Consider the following 26,843-nt stretch of genomic DNA (forward strand, 5'->3'; position numbering starts at 1 on the left):
TCACTCATTCTCTCTCAAGTAAATAAATAAAAAAATCTTTAAAAAAATAAGATACAATGTACAAAGTGAGAAATCCCCTACACATATTTAAATAATGTGGCAGTGTTGTGGATTGTATGGTTGTCCCCAACTCCCTGGAAATAATCTGAGATGTATATATCCTTGCCCTTGGCCATTTGCTTTGCAGTACCTCCCTGTATGTAGAGAATATTTCCTACCCCACAATAAGTCTCAGCTATGTCTCTTGGTCATCAGAACATGAGTGGAAGCAACAGTGTACCAGCTCTGCAGAAACATTTCAAGGTGCCACATGTGTCTGTCACCTCCTTGTCCTCTTCTGTCTGCCATGGTAACTGTGGGCCCAAACAGGTACTGCTCTTTCAGTCTAGGTCTTGGAATGACAAGACATGGGAAACAGCTAGATCAGGCCTGCAACAGCCCATTGAACAGCTACCAACAGGTAACATGAGTGAGAAATAAATGTTTGAGATCATACGATTCTGGAAAGCTGAAGTTGTTTGTTACTAGAGAAGCTGACTAAATGGGAGACACTTTTTTTTTTCGATAATTTATTATGTGTCTTGGTAACACTTGATTTTCCTAAAACCATGTACATGCATTACTTTGATTTTTTTTTTCTAATTTATTCTTTTTAAAAAGATGATTTCTGGGGCACTTGGGTGGCTCAGATGGTTAAGCATCTGCCTTAGGCTCAGGTCATGATCTCCTCCAGGTCCTGGAATTGAGCTTGCATCAGGTTCCTGGCTCAGCGCAGAGCCTGCTTCTCCCTCTGCTTGCTGTTCCCCGCCCCCTGCTCCCCGCCCCGCTTATGCTCTCTCTCTGACCAATAAATGAATAAAATCTTTTATACACGCACACACACATACACATTTTCACATCACTACAAAATCTCTGAACTAAAGTAAGAGTTGTAAAGAATTAACTGGTTAAAGTTATCCATGTGAATAAACTGAGGGGCACTGGTTAAAAAAATTTTTTTAAAGAAAAAAAAATAAAGAAACAAAACCTATATTGTCTCTAAAATATTCCAGTCCTTGTTCAGTAAAAGGGATCTCTGCAATACCTTTGAAAAAGTAATCAAGAGCCCAAAGCTTGTAGTGGCTGGTGCCATATTTTTTTAAAAAACGCGGTGGTCCCTCATGAGTCTGCAAAGCAATACGAAGGTGAAGGTGAAACAGCTCTGTCACGGCTCTGTGCAGGATGAACACCACATTCCCACCATTGGCCTCTGCGGCCCTGAAAGACGAGCTAACTATACTCACCTCAGCTGACCTCTTACGTTGTCTGTTCCAGCTAAACCAGCCGTCTTTAGTTCAGCTCCTTGAAGGCTTCATGTTTCCTTCTTCTCTCATAAGAGTCTTAGCATTTGCTGTTCCCTCCACCTGGAATGTTCTCTATCCTCCCCTTCTCTTCTTCCTCCCTTTGCTACAGATCACAGCTTAAATGTCACTTCCTTAAGAGCACTGTTTCTACCATCTCAGACCAGTTAAGATCCACCTGTCAGACATGTTCATAGCCTCACACACTTTTCTTTCACAGCATGATTCACTTTGACTAGTAAGAGTACCTCCTCCACCAGACTTAAAGCTTCATGAAGGCAGGGACTAAATCTGTTTTGCTCACCATTGTAGACCCAGTACCTAGCACAGCACCTAGCTATTTAAAAGTACCAAGTATTAAAAACATATGTGCTACACACATGAATGAATAAACAGATTTAATAAACAAACAAAGTCTGAAAGAGAAGTAGAAAAAGAGAGATCACAAAGGATGCTCTGTGAGAGGCAAAAGATTTCCTTTTGTTAAAGGAATTGTTTAAACCCAGTTTAAAGAAGCAATATGTAAAAAAGAGTGGTGACCCCTACTCTCTCTAAGCTTAGGAAACAAGTATTAATTTAAAATACAGTCATCCTTCCTAGAGACTTAAGAACCTTGAACTGACCCATAAAACTGAGATATTTTAAATTTCAGATCTATGATTTAGAGGACATTCACAAAATAGATATTTTAAATTTCAGATCTATGATTTAGAGGACATTCACAAAATAGCAACTGTTGTTTCTTTCATAATAAATTAATATGCTACATTATTAGATTCAAATGATCATCGATTGATGTGATTTCTAGGGTCCCTTCTGAAGCTGAGATTATTTAAACCCTTTAACCTTGCTTCAAAAACAGAATTGGGATTTTTATAGTATTTGGTGTACATTTTACCAGTGAAATACACAAATTAGTCATCTCTGTAAAAACAAAGTAAGGAAACCTTACTAAGCTTTAATAACCTAAGAAGTATAGGCCTCTTATTATTTGAAAATGAACTTGAGGAAAAGCACTAACTGATTTAGAAACAACGGGAAAAACAAATAGGATATGTCTGTACTTATAGTTTTTATCAGCTGGTGACTTAAAGATTCTTTAACACGAGTTTTGGCAGACCATAATACTTGGCACTTCCTTTGTGTTTGCACTAAATTCCCTTTGTGTTTGCACTAAATTCCCTGATATTTATTGTGATGACACACGATGAGCAATTAGGAGACAGAACATAAGTTAACTGTTATTCAGATTCTGAATATCTTCCCTTATAGATAAATCTCTATAGTCTCCCTCACACGGATGGAAAGAGCTGAGACAAAGGATACAGAAATAGAAGTTTTGCTTGTTAGTTTTCAACAGTATGTACTCCAAACAACTATTGTCTCCTACCAGTTAAAATGATTTGACACCTTTTCTTTGAAGAACAGGTTATGTATTTCTGAGGTTTTTAAATTTTTCCTTGCTCTCTTCTCTTGTAACAACAGCAGGAGAAAACCACCAAATGAATATTTACTTGTAAGTATAAAAGAAACCTGAACACTGATTTGAGTCATTTTCTCACTATATACTTTGATACATAATACAAATGCTTCTTGTGCATTTTTAATAATTCTTGCCTCTTATAATAAATACTGTATTTTCATCTCTTATTTATAAACTCCAGTTCAATGATTTTATTAGCTACAGAATGATCTAATCTAACCAATTTGAATTATAAACAAATATAACTATGCAACAATATAAAGAAATTACAGAACCATCTAATTTCACACTTGTGTTGAAGTTCACAGATGCATTGAATTAAAAAAAAAAAATGCAGTTACCTTACATTCTTCCTGGCAAGTATTTGATCCAAAGTTAATGAAAATCCTATACATAAAAAGATAAGTGAAAAACTAAAGATTTTTCTTCCCATCAAGAAATGAATCAGTTTCTTCAAAGCAAGCACATCTGTTAATTCTTAAATGCAAAAAGAGCAGAGGCAGTATTTTCCATGTCTTGTGACTGACAACATATTCAACCAATAAAAAGACCATATTCCCAGGATGCATTATGCATGGGAGAGGGTGGAGGGAGGGGCCTGATACTGCTTAATTTAGAGTGTAGAGTGAAAGCAGTGGGTCTATTTAGGATGTTTGCTTATTCATGAAAGATTATTAGGGAGCAGATTTTCAATTAACCTCTTTTTAGAAACTAGCATTGTTGGTTTTTTTTTTTTTTTAAGATTTTATTTATTTATTTGACAGAGAGAGATCACAAGTAGGCAGAAAGGTAGGCAGAGAGAGAGGGGGAAGCAGGGTCGCTGCTGAGCAGAGAGCCCAATGCGGGACTCAGTCCCAGGACCCTGGGATCATGACCTGAGCCGAAGGCAGAGGCTTTAACCCGCTGAGCCACCCAGGTGCCTGTAACTAGCATTGTTTTGATACTCTTAACTCTTAGTAAGAATCTCATACTGCTTTTCAGGAAGCTATTATATTCTCCTCAAAAATCTACAAAATATACATTATTACATGTATTTTTCAGGTGAATAAATGATAAAAATCTCTGAAACTTACCTAATTTTACATATGTGTCCTACTTCACAGTTTCCTATTAAATTCATGACTCTCCATGTGCTAAGAGATCTGGAATATAATGGTAAAGAGCACTCACTTTGGAGTCAGACACCCCTCAAGTGCACTCACAGCTCTAGTTACCCCATTTGCAGATTGGGGACAAAAGTATTTTACTCAAACAACTGTTGCAAAGATATATCAAGGCCTTAAACAGCCAAATCTATCTTAAGAAAGGACAAAGCTGGAAGTGTCACAGTTCCTGATTTAAAAATACATTGCAAAGCTACAGTAATTTAAACACAGTATTGTCAGGGGCGCCTGGGTGGCTCAGACGGTTAAGCCTCTGCCTTCGGCTCAGGTCATGATCTCAGCGTCCTGGGGTCAAGCCCTGTATTGGGCTCTCTGCTCAGTGGGGAGACTGCTTCCCCCTCTCTCTCTGCCTGCCTCTCTGCCTACTTATGATCTCTATCAAATAAATAAATAAAATCTTTTAAAAAAATAAAAAATAAAATAAATAAACATAGTATTGCCATTAAAAACTGATGTACAGGGGCACCCGGTGGCTCAGTTGGTTAAGCATCTGCTTTCAGCTTAGGTCATGATCCCAGAGTCCTCAGATCAAGTCCTGCATCAGGCTCCCTGTTTAGTGAGGAGCCTGCTTTTCCCTCTCCCACTCCCTGCTGCTCCCCCTGCTTATGTGTGTGTGCATGCTCTCTCTCGTTCCATCTAATAAATAAGTAAATAAAATATTTTTTTAAATGACATACAGAGTGACGCTGGGTTGGCTCAGTCACTTAATCTGCTGCCTTCGGCTTGGGTCATGATCCCAGGGTCCTGGGATTGAGTCCCACATTGGGCTCCTTGCTCGGCAGGGAGCCTGCTTCTCTCTGCCTCTGCCTGCCATTCTGCCTGCTTGTGTGCTCGCTCTCTCGCTCTCTCTCGCTCTCTGACAAATAAATAAATAAAGTCTTAAAAAAAAAAAGACATACAGATCAACAGAACACAGTACAGGCAAATAAATTCACACATATATAGCTAACTGCTCTTCAGCAAGGGTGCCAAGAACACACAATGGGAGAAAGACAGTCTCTTCAACAAATGGTGCTGGGGAAACTAGATGTCCACAAGCAAAAAATGAAATTGGAGACTTATTTCACACCAGACACAAAAATCAACTCAAAATAGATTAAAGACTTAAAACCTAGAAGAAAGCAAAGGGAGGGGCGCCTGGGTGGCTTAAGCATCTGCCTTCCACTCATGTCGTGTTCATAGGGCCCTGGAATGGACCCCCACAGTTGGGCTCCTTGCTCAGTGGGGAACCTGCTTCTCGATCTCCTTCTGCAGCTCCTCCTCTTGTGCACTCACACACACACACTCTCTCTCTCTCTCTGTCAAATAAATAAATAAACTCTTTAAAAAGAAAAAAAGAAGAAGAAAGCATAGGGGAAAATTTCATGACACTGTTCTTGGCAATGGTTTCATGGATATGACACCAAAGCACAGACGATAAAAGCAAAAACAGTGGAAATACATCAGACTAAAAAGCTTCTGTAGAGCAAAGGAAACAATAGTAAAAGGCAATCCACAGAATAAGAGAAAGTATTTGGAAAACATACGTCTAACAAATCATTAATTTCCAAAATATGTATTTATTTGACAGAGAGAGATCACAAGTAGGCAGAGAGGCAGGCAGAGAGAGAGGAGGAAGCAGGCTCCCCGCTGAGCAGGGAGCCCGATGCGGGACTCGATCCCAGGACCCCGAGATCACGACCCGAGCCAACTCAGTAGCAGACAGAACACAAATTACTTAAGTTAAAAATGAGCTAAAGATTTGAAAAGACATTTCTCCAAAGACGACATACACATGACCAACATATATATATATAAGGGTGCTCAGGGGCACCTGGGTGGCTCAGTCATTAAGCATCTGCCTTTGGTTCAGGTCATGATCCCAGGGTCCTGGGATCAAGCCCCGCATCGGGCTTCCTGCTCCGCTGGAAGCCTGTTTTTCCCCTTCCCACTCCCCCTGCTTGTGCTCCCTCTCTCGCTGTGTCTCTCTGTCAAATAAATAAGTAAAATCTTTAAGAATAAAAGGGGGGGTGCTCAATGTCACTCATCACCACAGCAATGTGAATCAAAACCATAAAGAGGTATCACCTAACACCTGTCAAGATGGCTATTATATAAAAAAAAAAGAAGAAGAAGAGGAAGATGAAGATGAAGAAGAAGAGGAGAAGGTAAGAAAGAGAGAAGGTAAGAAAGAACAAATGAACAGACGTGTTGTCAAAGATGTAAAGAAACTGGAATCCTTGTACACTGTTGGTAGGAATACAAAACAGTACAGTTGCTGTGGAAAACAATATGGAGATGCCTCAAAATATTAAAAATAGAGCTACCATATGATCCAGCAATTGTACGTATGGGTATTTACCCAAAATACTTGGAATCAGGATTTCAAAGAAGTATTAGTGCACTACAACACTGATATTCACAATAGCCAAGATGTAAAAACAACCCAAGTGTCTGTGGATGGATGAATGGATAAAGAATATATGGTATATAAACACGAAGGAATATTATTCAGCCTTTAAAAAAAAAAAGGAAATTCTGCAATATGTGACAACATGGATGAACCCTGAGGACATTATTATTATTGAAATAAGCCAGTCACAAATACCACATGATTCCATTTATATGAGGCATCTAGAATAGGCATAGCATAGAATCAAAGAGAGAAATGGTGGTTACCACGGGTTGGGCAGCAGGGGAGGGAGGAGAATAGGAAGTTACCAATTAATGAGCATAAAGTTTCAGTAAGGCAAAACTAATAAATTCTAGAGATCAGCTGTACAAGAGCACACCTATGGTTAACAATGCAGTATTATACACTTAGGAATGTGTTAAGAGGGTGGATCTTATGTTAAGTGTTCTTAACACAATAAAATAAAATTTTAAATAAATAAATATAATAGAGGAAAGCCTTTTCTTACTTCAATGCCTAGCTAAATAAAGACTATCTATTGTTATTCCTTCTTTGCCAGCCTTCACTCCCACTCCCCTGCCACCTAAAATGTATGCAAAAACACAAACCAAACAACAAAATCCCAAAGAGTTATTTGACATTTAAATTAGGGGTGCCTGGGTGGCTCAGTGGGTTAGGCCTCTGCCTTCAGCTCAGGTCATGATCTCAGGGTCCTGGGATCAAGGCCCGCATCGGGCTTTCTTCTTAGCAAGGAGCCTGCTTCTCCCTTTCTCTGCCTGCCTCTCTGCCTACTTGTGATCTCGCTCTCTGTCAAATAAATAAACAAAATCTTTAAAATATAAAATAAAATAAAAAATACAATTAAAGGGACATCTGGGTGGCTCAGTTGGTTAAACGGCTGCCTTCGGCTCAGGTAATGATCCCAGCGTCCTGGGATCAAGTCCCACATCAGGGTCCTTGCTCAGCAGGGAGCCTGCTTCTCCCTCTGCCTCTGCCTGCCATTCTGTCTGCCTGTGCTCACTTCACTCTCTCTTTCTCTCTCTGACAAATAAATAAAATCTTTTAAAAAAATACAATTAAAATGTCACAATAAAGAAAATTCTCCAAAACGAAAGCGTTAGCATTTTTGGCACTTAAGAACCTTGATCTCTTTAATGGCAAAGTACTGGTAGCTGAAAGGGGCTATCTGTAAGTGACATTTCAGAGCTGATTGATTATAGGAAGTCTGGGGAATTGACCCTAAGGACATACTCCCCTTCCTTACTATCTACTTTGCACACACACCATCTTCTAACATAGCTCTAAGGAACCCTACAGAAAATGAGAAGAGAAGATGAAAGCACAATGACTAGGAATTGGGGGGGGGGCGCAGGGGGTGGAGATGGAGAAATAAAAAAGGAAGATGCTAAGAAATATTATAAAATAGAAAAGGTCACCACTATCAAGGCGGCCTTTCCATGCCTATCTTATTCCTACTTCCCATCATATTTCCTTTTCTTCTCTGTTCTTTCATTTTACTTCCACTTCTCATGTCTTTTGCCTTTCTGCATTTTTCGTGATTATGTGGAATTTCAGGTAGCAAGACAGGTTTGGAAAGGAGAAGTTTAGTCTTGGGCAGGTTTGCCAAATAAAGTATAAGACACCCAGTAACATCTGAATTTCAAAAAAGCAAAAATTTTAATAATAAGTATGTTTCACGCAATATTTAGACACATTATACTAAAAAAAATCATTTGTTGTTCATCCGAAATTAAACTTAACTGGACATCTTACATTTTTATTTGCTAAATCTGGCAATCCCAGTCTTAGAGCTCTGTGCTACTCAAATTTTAACATGCATACAAATCACAGGAGATTTTGTTAAAATGCAAATTCTGATCCAGTAGGTCTGGAGTAGGGCGAGAGCTTCTTTGTTTCTCACAAGCTTTCACATGACAGCTGCAGCTGCTGGCCTGCCGACTGTTCTGTGAGTAGCAAGGATTTAGAACCGCACTGTTCAACAGAAAGATAATGACAGCCACATACGTAATTTAAAATTTTCTAGTAGCAACCACACTGAGAGAAGTTCAAATCAACAGGTAAAATTAGTTATACTATTTTTTCTTTAACCTAACATCCTTAAATATTATATCAAACATAATTATTATGTTTGTTATGTATGTTATGTATGTTAGAGGTATTCTACCTTCTTTTTCGGCTCTAAGTCTGAAATCTGGTATATAATTTACACTTACACACATCTCAAGTCGATCTAACCAAAATTTCAAGTGGTCAGTAACCACCTGTGGCTAGGGGTCATTGTACTGGACGGTGCATATATAAAAGAAATCCTCCAGCTGCCAGAGCAATGCTTCATGGTGTCCCATGGCAGCAGCAGCAGCACTGCCCGACCCATTGCTCCCCAAATTTCTGGTCGGGGAAGATAGGAAGCCAAGCCCAATACTGCACTGTGATAATTATGATACTGTTAACACTCAGAAGCCAGAGTGGAAGCTCCTCAGAGCTTACCATGTGACAATCCTTCCATGGACATATGCCTCAGTTATATTTTCAGGCATACAAATGGATACAACATTTTAAATTTTAAATCATTTTCATTTTAATATATTTTATGACTCGATAATCCTAAAATTTCAACATAGCAATCTTTCTGTTGTTGACATCTTCTTCCACTTGGTTAAGAATATTTAAGGTAAAATAATTAGTAGCTAGCAGGTTTCACACATGTATTTTAAAATAGAAGTCACACTTAAGATGTGGTTGTCAGAGAATAGCTCATCTTGTGACTTTAGAGGAGAAAAGCAGTGACAAAAATGTTAATGAGATAACTTGCAGGCTGCAAAGCGCTAGGATATCACCTGCCTGGCACTACACCTCCCTGCTTAGATGGCAGAGGAGTCCCTGTCCAGAACTGTGATGGGTCTGACATTTTACCTAACTGATAAGCTAACAAGGTAGCTGCCAGTTTCAAGGATGCTGGCAGAAGACACAAGACTTCAGGGTCAGAGACAAAGAACTTTATTCCTCACCACAGAAGCAAGCAGTATGAGCAACAGTATATTGTGTCAATTTCCCGTGCTCACAGAGCAATCCCACTGGACCGACATGGATGCTTGTACACACAGTGGATTTCATTTCAGGAGAAAACTTGAGTTTCGAAGGCTATAAGTAAACCTGCCCTATGTAAGAGAAAGACACTATTTCTACCTTTCAAGGCCATTCCCTATACATATATCCTAAAGATATTCCAAAACAGAAAGGTTAGTGACTCACGCATAAGACAGGCAGAGAATTCAGAGGGGTGTGGAAAATATCCCAACAGTTTTCTTGAGAAAACAGGAGATTGTCCATCCATGCTGCCTTCTTTTCAACTGAAAATACCTTGTGTTTGCTTCATGTTCTGATTTACGATATATTACTGTTACCTGAAAATTTGACTGTCACAGACATATCTTCCCAATATCATATGTGACCATATAGAATTGTATTATCGTAAGGGAAAAAAATGGCCCTAACTTAATTATAATATTTGCCTGAAGGAATAACTAGCATTTGCCAGACTACAGTCTCTAATCATCTAAATGCTCTCAGACCCAAAGTTACTATAGTCAAATGTTCATATCAATCACAATGGTCTTCGCATGCAGAGTCAAAATCCAAATCCATCCACCTCCTTCAAAGCCCTGCATGATCTGGCCCTTGCTGGTTTCTATTACTTCATTTTATGTCAACCCTTCCCCATACTATGTTCTAGCACACTGGCTTGGATTTTGCTCAACACCCTCCAAATGCTAACTTTTTTGCACCTCAGTAACTACACATATTGTTCCATCTGTAGAGATCGCCTCATACTCTCCTAACCTTCCTTGCATTCTGTTCACCCTCTTCATAACATAGATCACCTTTGTATGGGACATTTATTTTCTTGTTACCTATTTACAGAGTGTTTCTTCACTGGAAGGTCTACTCCAAGGCAGCAGGGACTGCATCTAACTAGAGCCTTAGGTTCTGCTGGTCCTATACGATGCTCAATAAAGTGTATAGGATAATGAATAAGCCTGTGAAAATTCTCACTTCATCTCACATGGTTGTGACTCCCAGAGCTAAATATTTAGGACTAGAAAATCAACTAATACAAGTATTTCATCAAATTCCATATCTTGAAAACATAAATATACAAAATCCAAGTTACATCTGTTCATTAGCAAAATACCAGACTATGTACTTCTTGCCCATTGTAGAGGGGTGTGACTCTGTTAATGCATGTCAACTTGACTGGGACACAAGGTGCCCAAGTATTTGGTTAAACACTATTCTGGCTGTGTCTCTGATTGTATTCCTAAGTGAGATTAATATTTGTATCAGTAGACTGAATAAAACAGATCACCTTCCCCAATATGAGTGGGCCTCATCCAATCCACTAAAGGTCTGAAAAGAATAAAAAAGTGAGTAAGAGAGACTTCTCTTTCTCTACCTGTCTTGGAGCAGGGAAGTTTTCTCCGGCTTTCAGACTCACTAAGACTGGAACTATACCATTGGCTCCCCTGGGTCTCCAGCTTGGTGACAACAGATATTAGAACTTCATAACTGCATAAGTCAATTTCTGTAATAAATCATATATAGGATTAATTAACATTAATTTCATATATATATATATATATATATATATATATATATATATTTGGTTTTCTCTGGAGAATCCAGACTAATACAGATGCTTTATTAAGTTCACAGCCTAATTGCTGCCATGATTTCTACTAATTTTCATCAAATCAACTTCTGAGTTGATTAGAATCAGGTTAGTAAATGAAATACTTATAAGTGCTTTTGATTTAAATGTTAATTTTTCTTACTTTTGATGCCCCTTTGGCTTTTTAGAACACAAATAATATACCAAATTAGTGGCATATATTTATGTTCTTGGTTCTCAAGCTAAACTGAGATAAGAGTCCTACTCTTTCATAAATTAGTCCATTAGACAAATATTCATTGCCATATGCTACATGCCAGGAATACAAGATGAAAACCACCCAGTCCTCCCCCCATGAGGCTCCTAGCCCAGTGGTGTACAGAAATGTGAGCATAAACTGCCAGTGCAAACATCTTAGGGATGTTTCACATAGCAATCCTGTGACCTCCACTGATTCTGGTCACCCCTCTACTCCAAGCAATGGCTGAGGGGTACAGGGAGGCAGGTATATAATAAAGAGACAAAAGATGAGACATGATTAACTCTTTGGAAGAGTATGAAGCGGCTTTCCAATTCCCGATTCTACTCTCTCATGAGTCAGTATGTATCTCTTGCTACGAAGTCTGTCACTTATCCAAGTGTCCTTCCAGTAACTTGGCTTTTGTTCTTAAAACAGCCTGAAATGGGTTTCTGTTAGTTATAGTGCAAAAGAAACTTTATTAGAAGGGTTTGCTAAGTACCAAATTTGGTGTGGTAATTAGAGGCATGGATTAAAAAGGAGGGCTTAAGTATTAGGGAAAACCTAACAGATCTGGGTCCTAAGGAAGAAAAGTCCTCCAACAATCTAAAAAATACTCACTAGGAACATGCAGGTCCCACATTCCCTACCTCAAGAGAGACTGAGTTTTAACTCACTGAAGTAAAAGTCATATTGAGGATATGTGCTATTTTGATGCTGCCCTACAGATCAGGCCATCATTTATAGTAAGTGCAAAATTGATTCTTTGGACAAAATTAATCAGCACACTTAGTTTCAAAGATAGCACTGTATGTAGCTACCAGCTACAAATCCAAGATGTTGTTTGCTAAATAGTCAAAGTTAAGTTTGGAAATTTTAACTTAAAACCTGTCTGAGTGGGGCGCCTGGGTGGCTCAGTGGGTTAAAGCCTCTGCCTTCGGCTCAGGTCATGGTCTTAGGGTCCTGGAATTGAGCTCCACATCAGGCTCTCTGCTTGGCGGGGGAGCCTGCTTCCTTCCTCTCTCTCTGCCTGCCTCTCTACCTACTTGTGATCTCTGTCAAATAAATAAATAAAAACTTAAAAAAAAAAACCCACCAAAAACCTGAGTAAATTTTAATATCATTGGAAATTTTAACTTAAAAAAACCTGTCCAAGTAAATTTTAAACACTGGTTGGCAGATGCACATTCCATACTATGAAAAATGATACTCAGAGCAGGGTTCTGGTTTTTTTTTTCCTTTTTTTTATTATTGTTTTTTATTTATTTTATTTATTTTTTTAATTTATTTTTTATTTTCAGCATAACAGTATTCATTATTTTTGCACCACAACCAGTGCTCCATGCAATCCATGCCCTCTATAATACCCACCACCTGGTACCCCGACCTCCCACCCCCCGCCCCTTCAAAACCTTCAGATTGTTTTTCAGAGTCCATAGTCTCTCATGGTTCACCTCCCCTTCCAATTTCCACCAACTCCCTTCTCCTCTCTATCTCCCCATGTCCTCCATGCTATTTGTTATGCTCCACAAATAAGTGAAACCATATGATAATTGACTCTCTCTGCTTGACTGATTTCACTCAGCATAATCTCTTCCAGTCCCGTCCATGTTGCTACAAAAGTTGGGTATTCGTCCTTTCTGATGGAGGCATAATACTCCATAGTGTATATGGACCACATCTTCCTTACCCATTCGTCCGTTGAAGGGCATCTTGGTTCTTTCCACAGTTTGGTGACCATGGCCATTGCTGCTATAAACATTGGGGTACAGATGGCCCTTCTTTTCACCTCATCTGTATCTTTGGGGTAAATATCCAGTAGTGCAATGGCAGGGTCATAGGGAAGTTCTATTTTTAATTTCTTGAGGAATCTCCAGACTGTTCTCCAAAGAGGCTGCACCAACTGGCATTCCCACCAACAGTGTAAGAGGGTTCCCCTTTCTCCACATCCCCTCCAACACATGTTGTTTCCTGTCTTGCTAATTTTGGCCATTCTAACTGGTGTAAGGTGATATCTCAATGTGGTTTTAATTTGAATTTCCCTGATGGCTAGTGATGATGAACATTTTTTTCATGTGTCTGATAGCCATTTGTATGTCTTCATTGGAGAAGTGTCTGTCCATATCTTCTGCCCATTTTTTGATATGACTGTCTGTTTTGTGTGTGTTAAGTTTGAGGAGTTCTTTATAGATCCTGGATATCAACCTTTTGTTTGTACTGTCATTTGCAAATATCTTCTCCCATTCCGTGGGTTGCCTCTTTGTTTTCTTGACTGTTTCCTTTGCTGTGCAGAAGCTTTTGATTTTTATGAAGTCCCAAAAGTTCATCTTCGCTTTTGTTTCCTTTGCCTTTGGAGACAAATCTTGAAAGAAGTTGCTGTGGCTGATACCAAAGAGATTACTGCCTATGCTCTCCTCTAGGATTCTGATGGATTCCTGTCTCACATTGAGGTCTTTTATCCATTTTGAGTTTATCTTTGTGTACGGTGTAAGAGAATGGTCGAGTTTCATTCTTCTACATATAGCTGCCCAGTTTTCCCAGCACCATTTATTGAAGAGACTGTCTTTTTTCCACTACATATTTTTTCCTGTTTTGTCGAAGATTATTTGACCATAGAGTTGAGGGTGCATATCTGGGCTCTCTACTCTGTTCCACTGGTCTATGTGTCTGTTTTTATGCCAGTACCATGCTGTCTTGGTGATCACAGCTTTGTAGTAAAGCTTGAAATCAGGTAACATGATGCCCCCTGTTTTATTTTTGTTTTCCAACATTTCCTTAGCGATTCGGGGTCTCTTCTGATTCCATACAATTTTAGGATTATTTGCTCCAGCTCTTTGAAGAATACCGGTGGAATTATGATCGGAATAGCATTAAAAGTATAGATTGCTCTAGGCAGTATAGACATTTTAACAATGTTTATTCTTCCCATCCAAGAGCATGGAATGGTCTTCAATCCTTTTGTGTCTTCTTCAATTTCTTTCATGAGGGTTCTGTAGTTCCTCAAATACGAATCCTCATGGATTCCCTGGGGAATTCTACCAAACTTTCAAAGAAATAACACCTATTCTCCTGAAGCTGTTTCAAAAAATTGAAGCAGAAGGAAAACTTCCAGACTCTTTCTATGAAGCCAGCATTACCCTGATCCCAAAACCAGGCAAAGACCCTACCAAAAAGGAGAATTTCAGACCAATATCACTGATGAATATGGATGCTAAGATTCTCAACAAGATCCTAGAAAACAGGATCCAACAGCACATTAAAAAGATTATACACCATGACCAGGTTGGATTCATCCTGGGCTACAAGGATGGTTTGACATTCGCAGATCAATCAATGTGATAGAACAAATTAATAAGAGAAGAGAGAAGAACCACATGGTCTTCTCAATTGATGCAGAAAAAGCATTTGACAAAATCCAGCGTCCGTTCCTGATTAAAACGCTTCAGAGTATAGGGATAGAGGGAACATTCCTGAACTTCATCAAATCTATCTATGAAAGACCCACAGCAAATATCATCCTCAATGGGAAAAGCTTGCATCCTTCCCGTTGAGATCAGGAACACGACAAGGGTGCCCACTCTCACCACTCTTGTTCAACATAATATTAGAAGTCCTAGCAACAGCAATCAGACAACAAAGAGAATTAAAAGGTATCCAAATTGGTAGCGAAGAAGTCAAACCCTCTCTCTTTGCAGATGACATGATTCTTTATATGGAAAACCCAAAAGACTCCACCCCCAAACTACTAGAACTCATACAACAATTCAGCAACGTGGCAGGATACAAAGTCAATGTACAGAAATCAGTGGCTGATACACTAATAATGAAAATAAAGAAAGGGAAATTAGAGAATCGATTCCATTTACTATAGCACCAAGAACCATAAGATACCTGGGAATAAACCTAACCAAAGAGGTAAACGGCTCTGGTTTTAAAATGGTTATGTTCTAAGATCCTCAACTCACAGACATGCTGAGTCCACAGACATGCTGAGTCTACCACTACACATGGAACAAGTTCCTATTTAAAAAAACTTAAAGCCTAGCTGAATGATGACTACACATCAGGCAAATTAGAAGAAAACCAAATCAAAGTGTGTAGTAGAGGCCAGGACACCACCCCAGGTGTGGCAACCCACAACCGCGGGGAACTCAAACCCAGAGCTTCTTCCTGAGCACTGGAGAGTTTGAATTCCACATTGGACACCTTAACCTTTAAGACATGTACTTGAGAGATGAGCTCCCAAAACATCCAATTTTGAAAACCAGCAGGGTTCATACTCAAAACCCACAAGATAGTAGTGATCTAAGAAATGCCCCTATAAGGGCTCTTTCGCTCAGATCACTCACCCCAGGGCCCAGCTCAGAGGCAGCTGATCACATCCAGACTTACAGTTAGGGAAGCTCACCTGCTTATATTAAAACCTTGATCTAAGGGGCAGACATCTAATTTACATCTATGTATGTTTCTATATATTTGTTGTTGGAATGTGATTAACTATGATGAATAAATGGATAAAGAAATTATATTTTTATGGAATATTATACATAACAGAATATTATTTGGCCATAAAAAAGAATGAAATCTTTCAATTTGCATCAACAGGGATGGACCTCAAGGGCATTAAGCGAAGTGAAATATGTAAGAGAAAGACAAATACCATATGATCTCTCTTATACGTGGAATGGAAAAACAAAACAAAACAACCAAGCTCATAGATACAAAGAACAGACTGGTGGTTACCAGTGGCACAGGATACTGGAGGACAGGAAAAATGGGTAAACTGGGTTTTTCTGTTTTTGTTTTTTTGAGTTTAAATATATTGAATCAACATTCCTTTAAAAATTAAAAATGAGAGTGCCTGGGTGGCTCAGTCAGTTAAGTAGCTGCCTGTGGCTCAGGTCATGATCCCAGAGTCCTGGGATTGAGTCCCGCATCAGACTCCCCTCTCAGCGGAGAGCCTGCTTCTCCCTCTCCCTCTGCCTGTTGTTCTACCTACTTGTGCACTCACTCTCTCTCTCTCTGTCAAATAAATAAATAAATAAAATCTAAAAAAAAAGAAAAAGAAAAAGAAAAATGACCGAATCTATGAAATGGTTACAGATTCATTCATTTGGGTTATCTTAATAATCAGTAATGACCACTAGGACCAATAGTGTTATCAGCGGAAAAATTACTCCTGTCCTTTTTGTACCTATATAAACCCAGAACCCCTCATGTCACTTCTTCCTCTCTTCCTCTAGTTCCTCACTCCTTTTCTCTTCTTCTTTTTTCTTTTAATTTAAGGCAGGGAAATCCTATTCTACCCTATTTAAAGTCCTTTAAGCAATAATGTTCTTGTGATATAAAAATACATTTACTTTTATAGGATTTTTTATATTTATATTATAATAACTTACATATTCTCACATTTAAATAATCTAGAAATAGTCCTAGTGAAATTTCATTTTATCATGGAATGCAAAAGCTGAAAGACTGACCCTTGGCCACTCCTCATCACTGAAGATCAGCTCATTCTCAGTGAACTCACAGAGAACACTGATCTGGCCCATATGCCAGGTTCTTTAAACCTCTCCAGGGAATGAGATTTTAAACCTAATATTCCATTGAGTGAAAGAAATTATCTTTCTTTTCCTAGTGAGTAAAATTATCATTTCTTATAATTTATTACAACTCTAAGTTCCCTGAAGAAATAAAAGCCTATTTTCTTTTGTTTGGTTCTCAGCCAACTTAGAGAATACCTGGAGAATAACTTTCAATACGCACATTAAAATGATAACTCCCTTCCAGGAACTTCACAAAGAGCATCAAAGAACAGTGTTGTCAATTCCCCCTAGATCCTACACAGAGGTTTAATTATAATAACAAGATTTTAAAGACCAGGCCTGAATATTGTTAAGTTTATATGGTAATACACACATATTTCTTTAGTTCCACCTTGGAATAGATATGAGAAGAAATATTCATTCTCCCAAAAGTGGTAGAATGAGAAGATAAGAAATCTCATTCATTTTGGATAAGGGAAAAATTGTGTTTAATAATTTAATCAGGTAAAATGAAGCACTCAACATTCATCACTAGTAGTTTTACAGAGCATGTAATCATCGGTCTTATTCTTACTGCTGCTTCTTTCTCACTTAAAGCTGTTATTTTAACTTGTCACATTTCCATAGCAACTAATACCTCAATTTTTATACTTAAAACAGTTGGAGTAATTTCTAACTATTCTAAATGCTCCAATATAAATTGTCAACATTGTTAAAACCCTTGGCTGCTCTTGCCAAAAAGCTAAAACTTCTCTCTCACACAGTACAAAGAATCAGCATCATCTGTGACCTAAATCTCATGGACTCATCTAATTTATGAAGACCTTTCTTTTTTCTTCAGGGGGGGGGTACTCTGAGATAAGTCAAACAATAATATCTCTCTGCCCCATCTGAGTGCTAAATCAACTGAGAAATAAAACAAGGGGTAAGACAAGTGGTGACCAAAGCACCCCCCTCTTTAAGGTGAAAGGCCAAGAAGGCAGACAAAGCTTAGTGCAGGAACAAAATGTATTGTAAGCAAACCCCCTCTCACAGAAGATGGACATGACTGTCATCATGGCAGCATGGGCTCTCAAGAAGGAAGAAAGGCCTGCCACAGAAGAAACGGGAAGGTATCTTCTATGGAAAGGCTGGGTCTCAAAAAGGGAAAAAACGCTGAACATACCTAGGCTATTTTTCCTAATTTACCACAGATGTTACCCTTAGCTGGCACAGAATAGGTACCTTGGCAGAGAAATAAGGAGTTATACTAATTTAACTCCCTCTACTCAGAAGGAAATACTAGAAAAGGGAAAGGCTTGTTCTACCTCTTATTCCTACTTCCCCAACATTTCAAGAACTACCAAACACAATTCTTTCATAACAAAGTGTCTATCAGTTTTCATGTACCTCTAACAACCTACAGATAGCATGTTATAACTTACAATAAGAATAAGGTAATATTAAGAATGTATCCTTTACCTTTCCTGATACTTTGTTGGCTAGAAAATTATTTTCATTAATTTTGTGCCTTATTTACTTAACATTATTACAATTTTTTCTAAATTCCTTAAAAATCAAGATTTTGCTTTTATAACTAATCTGGAAATGAACAAACATGTTCTGGTTAAGTAAGTTACCTTCTTTAAGTTTCAGTTTCCTCTCTGTAAAACAGCGCTAAAAATAGCACCTACCACACAGGTGTTGTTTTGAAGACTAAAAAAAAACTGGGCATGTGAAGTCCTATGCCTGGCACCTAAACAGCTTTTAAAACCTATTACAGATGGTGGTACTGGTGATGTCAATGATGTTGCTCTTTCCATCACGATTTACATCCAAATTATATTGGGAATTTTATGACATCTCTTCATCTCCGAAGACCAGTGCTATTGTGTCAGTCGCCTCCTTGGATAAACCAAGTGTTCTCTTGCCCCTTCATAGTGCCCTTCCAGAGCAGACACAGTGATATTTTAAAAATGAAGATCAGATCAGGGCTCCCGGCTGGCTCAGTCACTTAAGCATGTAACTCTTGATTTTGGTTCAGGTCATGAACTCAAGGTCGTGAGATCAAGCCTTGCAATGGGCTCCCAGCTCAGTGGGGAATATGTTTCTCTCCCACTCTCTCCCTGTTCCTTTGCCCTTCCCCCTGCTCCCTGTTGCAGGCTCTGCGCATGTGCTCCCTCTTCTTTTAAAAAAAATGTAGATCGGAATCTTGTCACTCTCTTACTTGAAGCTCTTCAATGGCTAGCTTCTCATCATAATCAGAATAAAGTGCAAACTCATCATCCTGGCCTACAAATTGGACTTGAGCTATCCTGTCCAAGTCTCTAACTTTACCTTCCTCTATTATCTTGTTGACTTGCTATGCTTTAGCCACGGCAGTTTTCTTTTTTCCCTCTAATTTCTAAACCCAATTCTTGTTTAGGGCCCTTTTAAGAAATTTAGACCCAAGGTCAAAGAAAATTCCTTCTCTTTTCAGGCTTCAAATTAAGTAATAAGTGCTTTATCAGGTAATGAAAAACTCAAAGTTGCAAAAACAAAAATGAGATCTTTTATTTTTTCATTTTCTTAGCCAGAGTAATCAAAATCTTTCATTCATAATGCATTCTAACCATTGGTTTTTGCCTTGTTTTATGTTTTTATAATAATGTAATAATTAAACTACAGAATCTACAGATATTAAAAGGATTATAAAGGAATATTAAAAATAACTTTATGGCCATATATTTGACAACTTAGACAAAATGGACACTTTCCTTGAAAGGTACATGTTACCAAAACTCACTCAGAATAAATAACCTGAATAGTATTACATTTCCTAATGAAACTGAATTCATAGTTAAAAACCTCCCAATAGCATATATAAGCGTTCATATATTCACACATAACAGAAAGTCTGAACAACTTTATGAAGCAATTATTAAAACTCAGAAGAGGGGCATCTGGGTGGCTTAGCTGGTTAAGGATCCAACTCTTGATTTGGGCTCAAGTCATGATGTCACAGTTGTGAGATCAAGTCCTGTGTCAGGCTTTGTACCAGGTCTGGAGCCTGCTTAAGATTCTCTCTCTCTCTAAATTAAATTTTTAAAATCTTTTAAAAATACCTTCCAAAAACCACTATAGTAGCACAGTTATTCCAAATTCTATCCCTAAGCAATACAGCTGAGTCCTTCCTTATTACTATAGGTAATTCGGTAATTCATTTCTCCCTATCCTGTTCAGAAATACCTTCCTTTCCCAAGTTCATGAAGATATTCATCTTTGTTTCTATCAAGAAATTAAAATTTTTGTTGTTGACATGTAGGTCCTCCATCTGTCTGGAGTTGATTTTGTTTCTAGCGTGACATGGTGACCCAGTTTCCTCTGAGTAACCAGATTTTGCACAGCTCCATCAGTATTCCTTTTATACACTGATCTGACATTCTAACTCTGTTATTTAAGAATATTCTACATTTATGAGTCTCTTGCAGGCCTCTCTGTTCTATTCATTGGTCAACTGACCTACTTCTGTACTAAAACTATCTTATTTAGCTTCATAGAAATTTCTCCTATCTGGTAGGGCCAGATCTTCAGAAGTGTTCTGACTATCCCTGGCTCTTTACTCCTTCAGCTTCAGTCTCATGGCTCACTGCAACCCTTCCCTTGCAATCACTCTCAACTCCCTTGCCCTTCCTCCATCACACTGACTTGACTAGATTCTACTGCCAGCTCTGTTAAAATCAACTCTCCACCTACTAAGTCATTATACTGGATGGATCTGAAGAATGCACGAAATCCTGCTGACTGATGTAACTTTCTAACTACAGTGTCAAATGGGCCCTCAGAACTGTTCAACATTTCTATATTGTCTTGTCAGACTATCCTCCTGCACTTTTAGATTAGGAGGCAAAGATCATAAATTGAAACCTATTCCCCAGTGATGCTACTAGTAGTTGGAGCCTTTGGGAGATGATTAAGTCAGAAGGGTGCAGTTCTCATGAATGGAATTAGGGCCCTTCTAAAGCTGTATCTCAATAAAACTGGAAAAACAGACAAACGAACAAACAAATAAAAAAGAACCCTCAAAGAGCTGCCTTGGCCCTTCTACTTGAGGTTACAGCAAAGACAGATGTCAAAGAAACAAGAAGCAAGCACTTACCGGATACCAAATCTGCCAGAACCTTGATCTTGGACTTCCCAATCTCCAGAACCACAAGAAATAAATTTCTCTTATTTATATGCCACCCAATCTACAGTATTTTGTTAGAGTAGCCTGAATGGACTAAGGCACTATCCCTCAGTAAAACAGGGATAATAAAAGTATCCACCTTTAGTGTTATTAAGAATTAGATGAGTTAATAAATGTAAGGCAGTATGTGGCATATAATAAGTATTAAGTAATACTATTTAAATAGTGTTATTCTAGATCATTTCACACCATATCCTCTCTCTTCCAACATCTTTGCCCTCCTCTTTCGGTGCTGATGACGTTGCTGAACTCATTAAGGAAAGAACAATCAAAAGGGAAGTTCCACATCTCCCCATCAACAAACCTTCCAATTTACTTATAGTTGTACTCCATACTCTGCCTTCTCTAGTACTACAGATAAACTGTTATTATTTCTAAATTCAATTCCTCTACTTGGGCACCCCTCTAGTCTCCTTAAGCACCTATTTATGCAATTATCCCCTTTCTCTAATGAACTACCCATTTTTTTCTTCCCTACCAGGAACAATCCCCTATAAAAATGTCATAAAATTGGCCATCTTAAATAAACTCATCCTGACTCCACAAACTAAGCCTCCTCCTGACAGAACCTCTTTTCTCTGCAGATTACAGATAAATTCCTTTCAAAAGCATGTCTACAGTTGCTGTCTATACTTCCTTCTTTACCATATTCTCTTGGCTCCAATCCAATAAGGCTTTAATCTTTGCCACTGAACAGCCTCACTTGACAAAATCACCAATATCCTCCACATTGCCAAATGCAAGACAATTCTCAGTCCTCATCTTACCCCCTCTTCATACTTGTTCACTTCTATTTCTCCACTTGGTGTTGGTTAGAGTACAGCATTGTCTACTTTGTAGACTATTTAGCTTCACCTGCCTCTCTCTTCTGCATCACTAAGTTTTGCCTAGGCTCAGGTCTCCAACCCTTCTCTCTTCTACATATAGTCAGCCCCTAAGTGATCTTACTTAGTTAGGGCTATGGCTATCAGTACTGTCTGTTCACTGATGACCACCCTAAGCTCCATATGTATATATACCCAACTACTTACTTCCCCTTCCTACCTGGATGTCTAACAGGATCCCAAACTTAACATACACATTCATAACAGAACTCTTAATTTCCCTTTCTAAAACTGTCCCTCTCCCAGTATATCCCACTCAAAAAATAACACCACAAGTCACCCAGTTGCTCAGGCTGAAAACGATTACTCCAATCTCCCATCCTACAGTCCTCAGCAAATCCTACTGGCTCAACCATTTATCTTATCTACCCACTTTTCCACCTGACAATCTAAGCCATCATTATATCTCCACTGGAGTACTGTAACACCCTCTCAACTGGCCTCACAGATTCATCTCTTATTCTCCTCAAAAAAGCCAGAGCGATTCTATAAAAGTAGTAAGTCCTGTCTTGTTACTACCCTGCTCAAAACTTCCCAATGGCGTTCAATCACACAAAGAGTAAACAAAGCCTTTTCCAAGACGTTCGTTTCCCTGTGCACCTCTCAGACCTCATCTGGTGCCACACTGGTCCTCACTCAGAGCTCCTCCCTCCCTGATCCTTCAGTTCTGGACAAGTGCCAGCCCATTCTACTTACAGAGAATCCTTCTTCCTGAAAGCTCTACCCCATATACTTGTCTAACTGGCTCCCTCTCTTTAGGATCTCAGCTCAAAGTGTAATCTCCACGGAGATGGTTTCTTAAACACCCTATTCCAGATTAGCCACGCCCATCCCCAAGTCACTGCCATCTAACGAATTTTATATTCTCTATAACCCTTATCAGTATTTAAAACTTCCCTGTTTATCTTTAAATAACACATATTTTTTTCTGCCGTCTGGCACCTACAATATAAAAACAGACCTCTTTAATCTCCTTTAACTACTGTAATCCCAGAGCCTTGAACAACGCCTGACACGAAGAAAAGATTTTTTTTTTAATAGTTGTATAATGACCCAAATCCCAGAAATCTCTCAAATCTATTCCATTCTCAGGGAAACTTCAGTTTAAAATTTTAAATGAATCGCCCAACTTCGCACAACCACCCATAAGTGGAAGCTTTGGTTTTAGACTTGGTCTATCTCCAATTACTACAACATATCCCCTCAGTAATTTTTTTTCTATTTTACGATTCGGCTCGTGAGTAAAGTTTACGGTTCAGAGGTGTAACTTTCCAAACTACAAGCAGAAGCGCACCGCTCTACCACACACACGCTCTAGTCACCACTCTTCACTCCGACTTAGCGCCACTAAGCCCCGCCCCTGTGGGTTTGCCAAGAGCGCCTGCGCCTGGATCGAATCTCATGCAGAGAGTTCTGGGATTGGTAGTCCACATTCCTTCTGTCTCTAGGGATTGACATAAAACGAAATAAGCAACAATGCAAGCTAGGTAACACTGAATTTCGCACAAATTAAATAAGACGCAGATTCTGGAAAGTGGCGCAAACTCGTCGTTTTCAAAGAAGTTGGGGGAGAGGGGCAGTTTTGGACCAGGCGCTGCGCAGACAGCTGCATGGGTCCTTGGCTGGGCGGAGCTTGTTCGCAGTGGCTTGTGGCTCCTTCCTGCTCCGCTTCTCTCTTTCGCTCAGGCCCGTGGCGCCGGCAGGATGGGTGAGCTGTTCGGGGTCGGGCTGAGGGGACCACAAGCCGAATTCGGGGGCTCGGGGACGGGCGGGCGGATAGGAACAGAGCGGTGAGGAGGACGCCCCCCGGGAGGCCCGATGGGGAAGGTCAGGGAAGCGCCCCTGTCGCAGGCACATGGCCGGGTGCGGAAGGGGCCCGCGCGGTGCAGAGGCCGCGGAGCTCGCCGTATCAGGGAGGTTGGGTGGCAGTGCTGCCCCGGAGCGTTAATGGGGAGGCTCCTTCTTTTGGGAGAATGCACCCAGTGGTTCGCTTGTGTCAACGTCTCCTTTGGTGTGAGGGAAACTCGGAGGTTTGGGCCATGTGCTAAGGAGCGAAGAAAGAGCCTATCGGCTTGTAGTTCGGTGAGGCTAGGGTCTTGGAAGATGTAAAATATGTGTGGGGTGTTTTCGGAGGCACTAAGGGATTTTGACTTCTAGGCAAGTGTCGCGGTCTCCGTACTGCCAGGAAGCTCCGCAGCCACCGACGAGATCAGAAGTGGCATGATAAGCAGTACAAGAAAGCCCACTTGGGCACAGCCCTAAAGGCCAACCCTTTTGGAGGCGCTTCCCATGCAAAAGGAATTGTGCTGGAAAAAGTGTAAGTGGAAGGCCACTGTGTGTTCCTTCGAGGTTTATTTTCATGTGGCAGCTCATACATACATTGGAAGAAGCGGTGATGTAAATTCTAGGTCTTTCCGGAGCAGTGTTTCAAAGTTGGTAACATGAGGGTTTGGGGGTTAGGTAGCTGAGGTTTTTAATCTCTTAATGTTAGCTTGTAATGAATTTGGGGTTGCACTGAGGGCGGGAAAAGTGACCATAATGAAATAAGGGACGTTATGAGCCTGAAAATGTGTGGGAACTGTTCTAAGCGATTGGCACCCTCAACTGTTTAACCTTTGAAATCCATCGCATCTTTCTCCTTGGGAAAACTAAGGTAAAGAGAAGCTTCTTGCCCAAGGTTAGACATGTTTAAGGCTCCGGTCAGCAGTCAGGATTTGAACCCAAGCTTTCTAGCTCCATTTCTTGATACACATATTTTTTTTTTTAACAGCTGGTCAAGGGGCCAGAGGTTTTCCCTGTTGTGGCAGAGTGAGGAAAAGCTTGGTTGATAAACACGAGTTTGCGAATTGAGGATTAGACTGAAAAGGCTGAAACAGTATAATTTCTAATAAATTGTTTATGCCTAACTAAATAAAAAGTATCCCTTCTCAAGAAGGCGGCTCACTGTGTTGTGCTGTTTGTGTTTTAGAGGGGTTGAAGCCAAGCAGCCAAATTCTGCCATCAGGAAGTGTGTCAGGGTCCAGCTGATCAAGAATGGCAAGAAAATCACAGCCTTTGTACCCAATGATGGTTGTTTGAATTTTATTGAGGTAAGTGTCTCTTGTTTCTGTTCCTGAGATGGTTTTTCCTAGCTTTTTATACAATGAATGGGTATTTTTAGTGATTGCCAATGACAGCAGAAGTAAACTGTTGATTTTATTCCAGGAAAATGATGAAGTTCTGGTTGCTGGATTTGGTCGCAAAGGTCATGCTGTCGGTGACATTCCTGGAGTTCGCTTTAAGGTTGTCAAAGTAGCCAATGTCTCTCTTTTGGCCTTATACAAAGGCAAGAAGGAAAGACCAAGGTCATAAATTTTGATTGCAAAAATGTGATAATAAATTTTCATAAGCCGGAAGTATGTTTTGTGTCTTATTTTCCTTACTGCAGAGATGTAGTATATGCCTTGACGTTTTAGGAGACTGGGACTATCACGAATTCAGAATTCTCTAGAGTAAATGGGATTCATAGTTACTTTCTCTATGAAATAAAATGGTAAGTAATCCGGAATAAATGCAGGATAGTAGGCTTTAAATAAACTCACTGCACTTAAAGCAGGAATCATGTTGGGAAACCATGATAACATACATTCTGGGACATGTATTTCCCTGGGGACCCAGTATGACCGATACCACCCTCAACTTGCTTCTGCTTTGGTATTTGAGTAAAGGTTCACGATCCATGTTCCAGTTCTGTGTTCATGACAGCAAGAAAGGCACTGGATGATTGAGCAGATAGGAGTTAATGAAAGTGTACAACCTGGCAAATTAAGACCCAGGAGAAAAACTTGTTTAAGAGGAAGGGTATTAAGCTATAGAAAGATTACCTAAATGCTCTTTATCCTGACCTCATTAACTGGTAAGTTTTGACCTTGAGGTTTATTTCAAGGCACAAAGTATCTGTAATTAGTTAGAAACAGTGGAGAAGGGTTGTAGCTTGATAATTGTTTTGAAGGTGGGTGTTAGGTACATGGGGTTTGTTCATAAATTATTTTTTTCCAGTAGTTAACATACAGTGTTACATTAGTTTGAGGTGTGCAACATAGTGGTTCAACAATTACATATATCACCTTTTGCTCATGACAAGTAGACTCCTTAATTTCCACTTTACGCTTCCCCTGCCCACCTCCCCTCTGGTAGCCATCAGTTTGTTCTCTAAAGTTAAGAATCTTTTTTGGTATTGTCTGTAAGTTGTTACAAAATTTCCATAGAAAAATCTCATATCCAAAATGAAATTTAGTGTCTTTCTTGAAAGTGATCAGAGGAACTGCTATTGGCAGCATTGAGGTGAGTACTTTCTCTTTGATCAAAGCCTAGTATTAGGTTATGTTTAGGATCTTGGAAAATGGAAGTTTTATGGCATTTGATATCCCATAAGGTCAAGACCATGATCCTTTCCACAGCCCAGGAGATAATGTATGTTTTATCTGGTACCTGGTCCAGCAATATTCTCCCTTCAAACTTGGATTCCCTGTGCAGTTTTAGGAGGTACCTCATGTCACCTGCTGCTGCCGCCATCTCAGACTTCACTGATCCCCAAACATGGCACACTTGTGCTTATGCTTCCCACAAATGATTGTTGTGATTTGTCTTTCCACAAGGATGGAGAGTGGCTGGTTTTTTGTTTTTTTTTTTTTTAACGGAAACACTAAAGTTTGACATACAACATTGTATATATACTTGACATTGATCAAGTCCCATGTCCTCTGGCTCCCTGCTCAGCAGGGAGTCTGCTGCTCCCTCTCCCTCTAATCCTGCCCCCTGCTCATGTGTGGTATTGAAGGGGGGCAGACACAGATCAATAGAATAGAATCCATTTACAGGTAAGACCAAGACCAAGTGATTTTTGACAGATACAAAAGCA

The 26,843-nt window shown here is 39.5% G+C and overlaps 2 protein-coding genes across 2 annotated transcripts in view; one reads left to right on the top strand and one right to left on the bottom strand.

Annotated features, from left to right (window-relative positions):
- Nucleotides 1-3,327, bottom strand: part of LOC122901060 (V-type proton ATPase subunit S1-like protein) — a 31,375-nt gene extending 28,048 nt beyond the window's left edge. The window contains exon 1 of the mRNA XM_044240401.1: nt 3,165-3,327. Within this exon, the coding sequence (XP_044096336.1) occupies nt 3,165-3,256 (92 nt within the window). The 5' untranslated portion in view covers nt 3,257-3,327. The remainder of the gene's footprint in view (nt 1-3,164) is intronic.
- Nucleotides 3,328-23,573: 20,246 nt separating this feature from the next.
- RPS23 (ribosomal protein S23) lies at nt 23,574-25,338 on the top strand. Its single transcript, XM_044240413.1, has 4 exons — nt 23,574-23,651; nt 24,101-24,260; nt 24,912-25,032; nt 25,148-25,338. Exons 1-4 carry the CDS (start codon nt 23,648-23,650, stop codon nt 25,292-25,294), a joined length of 432 nt encoding a protein of 143 aa, XP_044096348.1. The 5' UTR covers nt 23,574-23,647; the 3' UTR covers nt 25,295-25,338.
- The last annotated feature ends 1,505 nt before the right edge of the window (nt 25,339-26,843 follow it).

The sequence above is a fragment of the Neovison vison genome, chromosome 1, assembly GCF_020171115.1.
Source record: "Neovison vison isolate M4711 chromosome 1, ASM_NN_V1, whole genome shotgun sequence".
NCBI lineage: Eukaryota > Metazoa > Chordata > Mammalia > Carnivora > Mustelidae > Neogale > Neogale vison.

Excerpts from the sequence above, each read along its gene's own strand:
- RPS23 (XM_044240413.1), top strand. Across the intron at positions 24,261-24,911 it reads GGAATTGTGCTGGAAAAAGT|AGGGGTTGAAGCCAAGCAGC; the intron begins GTAAGTGGAAGG and ends TTTGTGTTTTAG. Across the intron at positions 25,033-25,147 it reads GTTGTTTGAATTTTATTGAG|GAAAATGATGAAGTTCTGGT; the intron begins GTAAGTGTCTCT and ends ATTTTATTCCAG.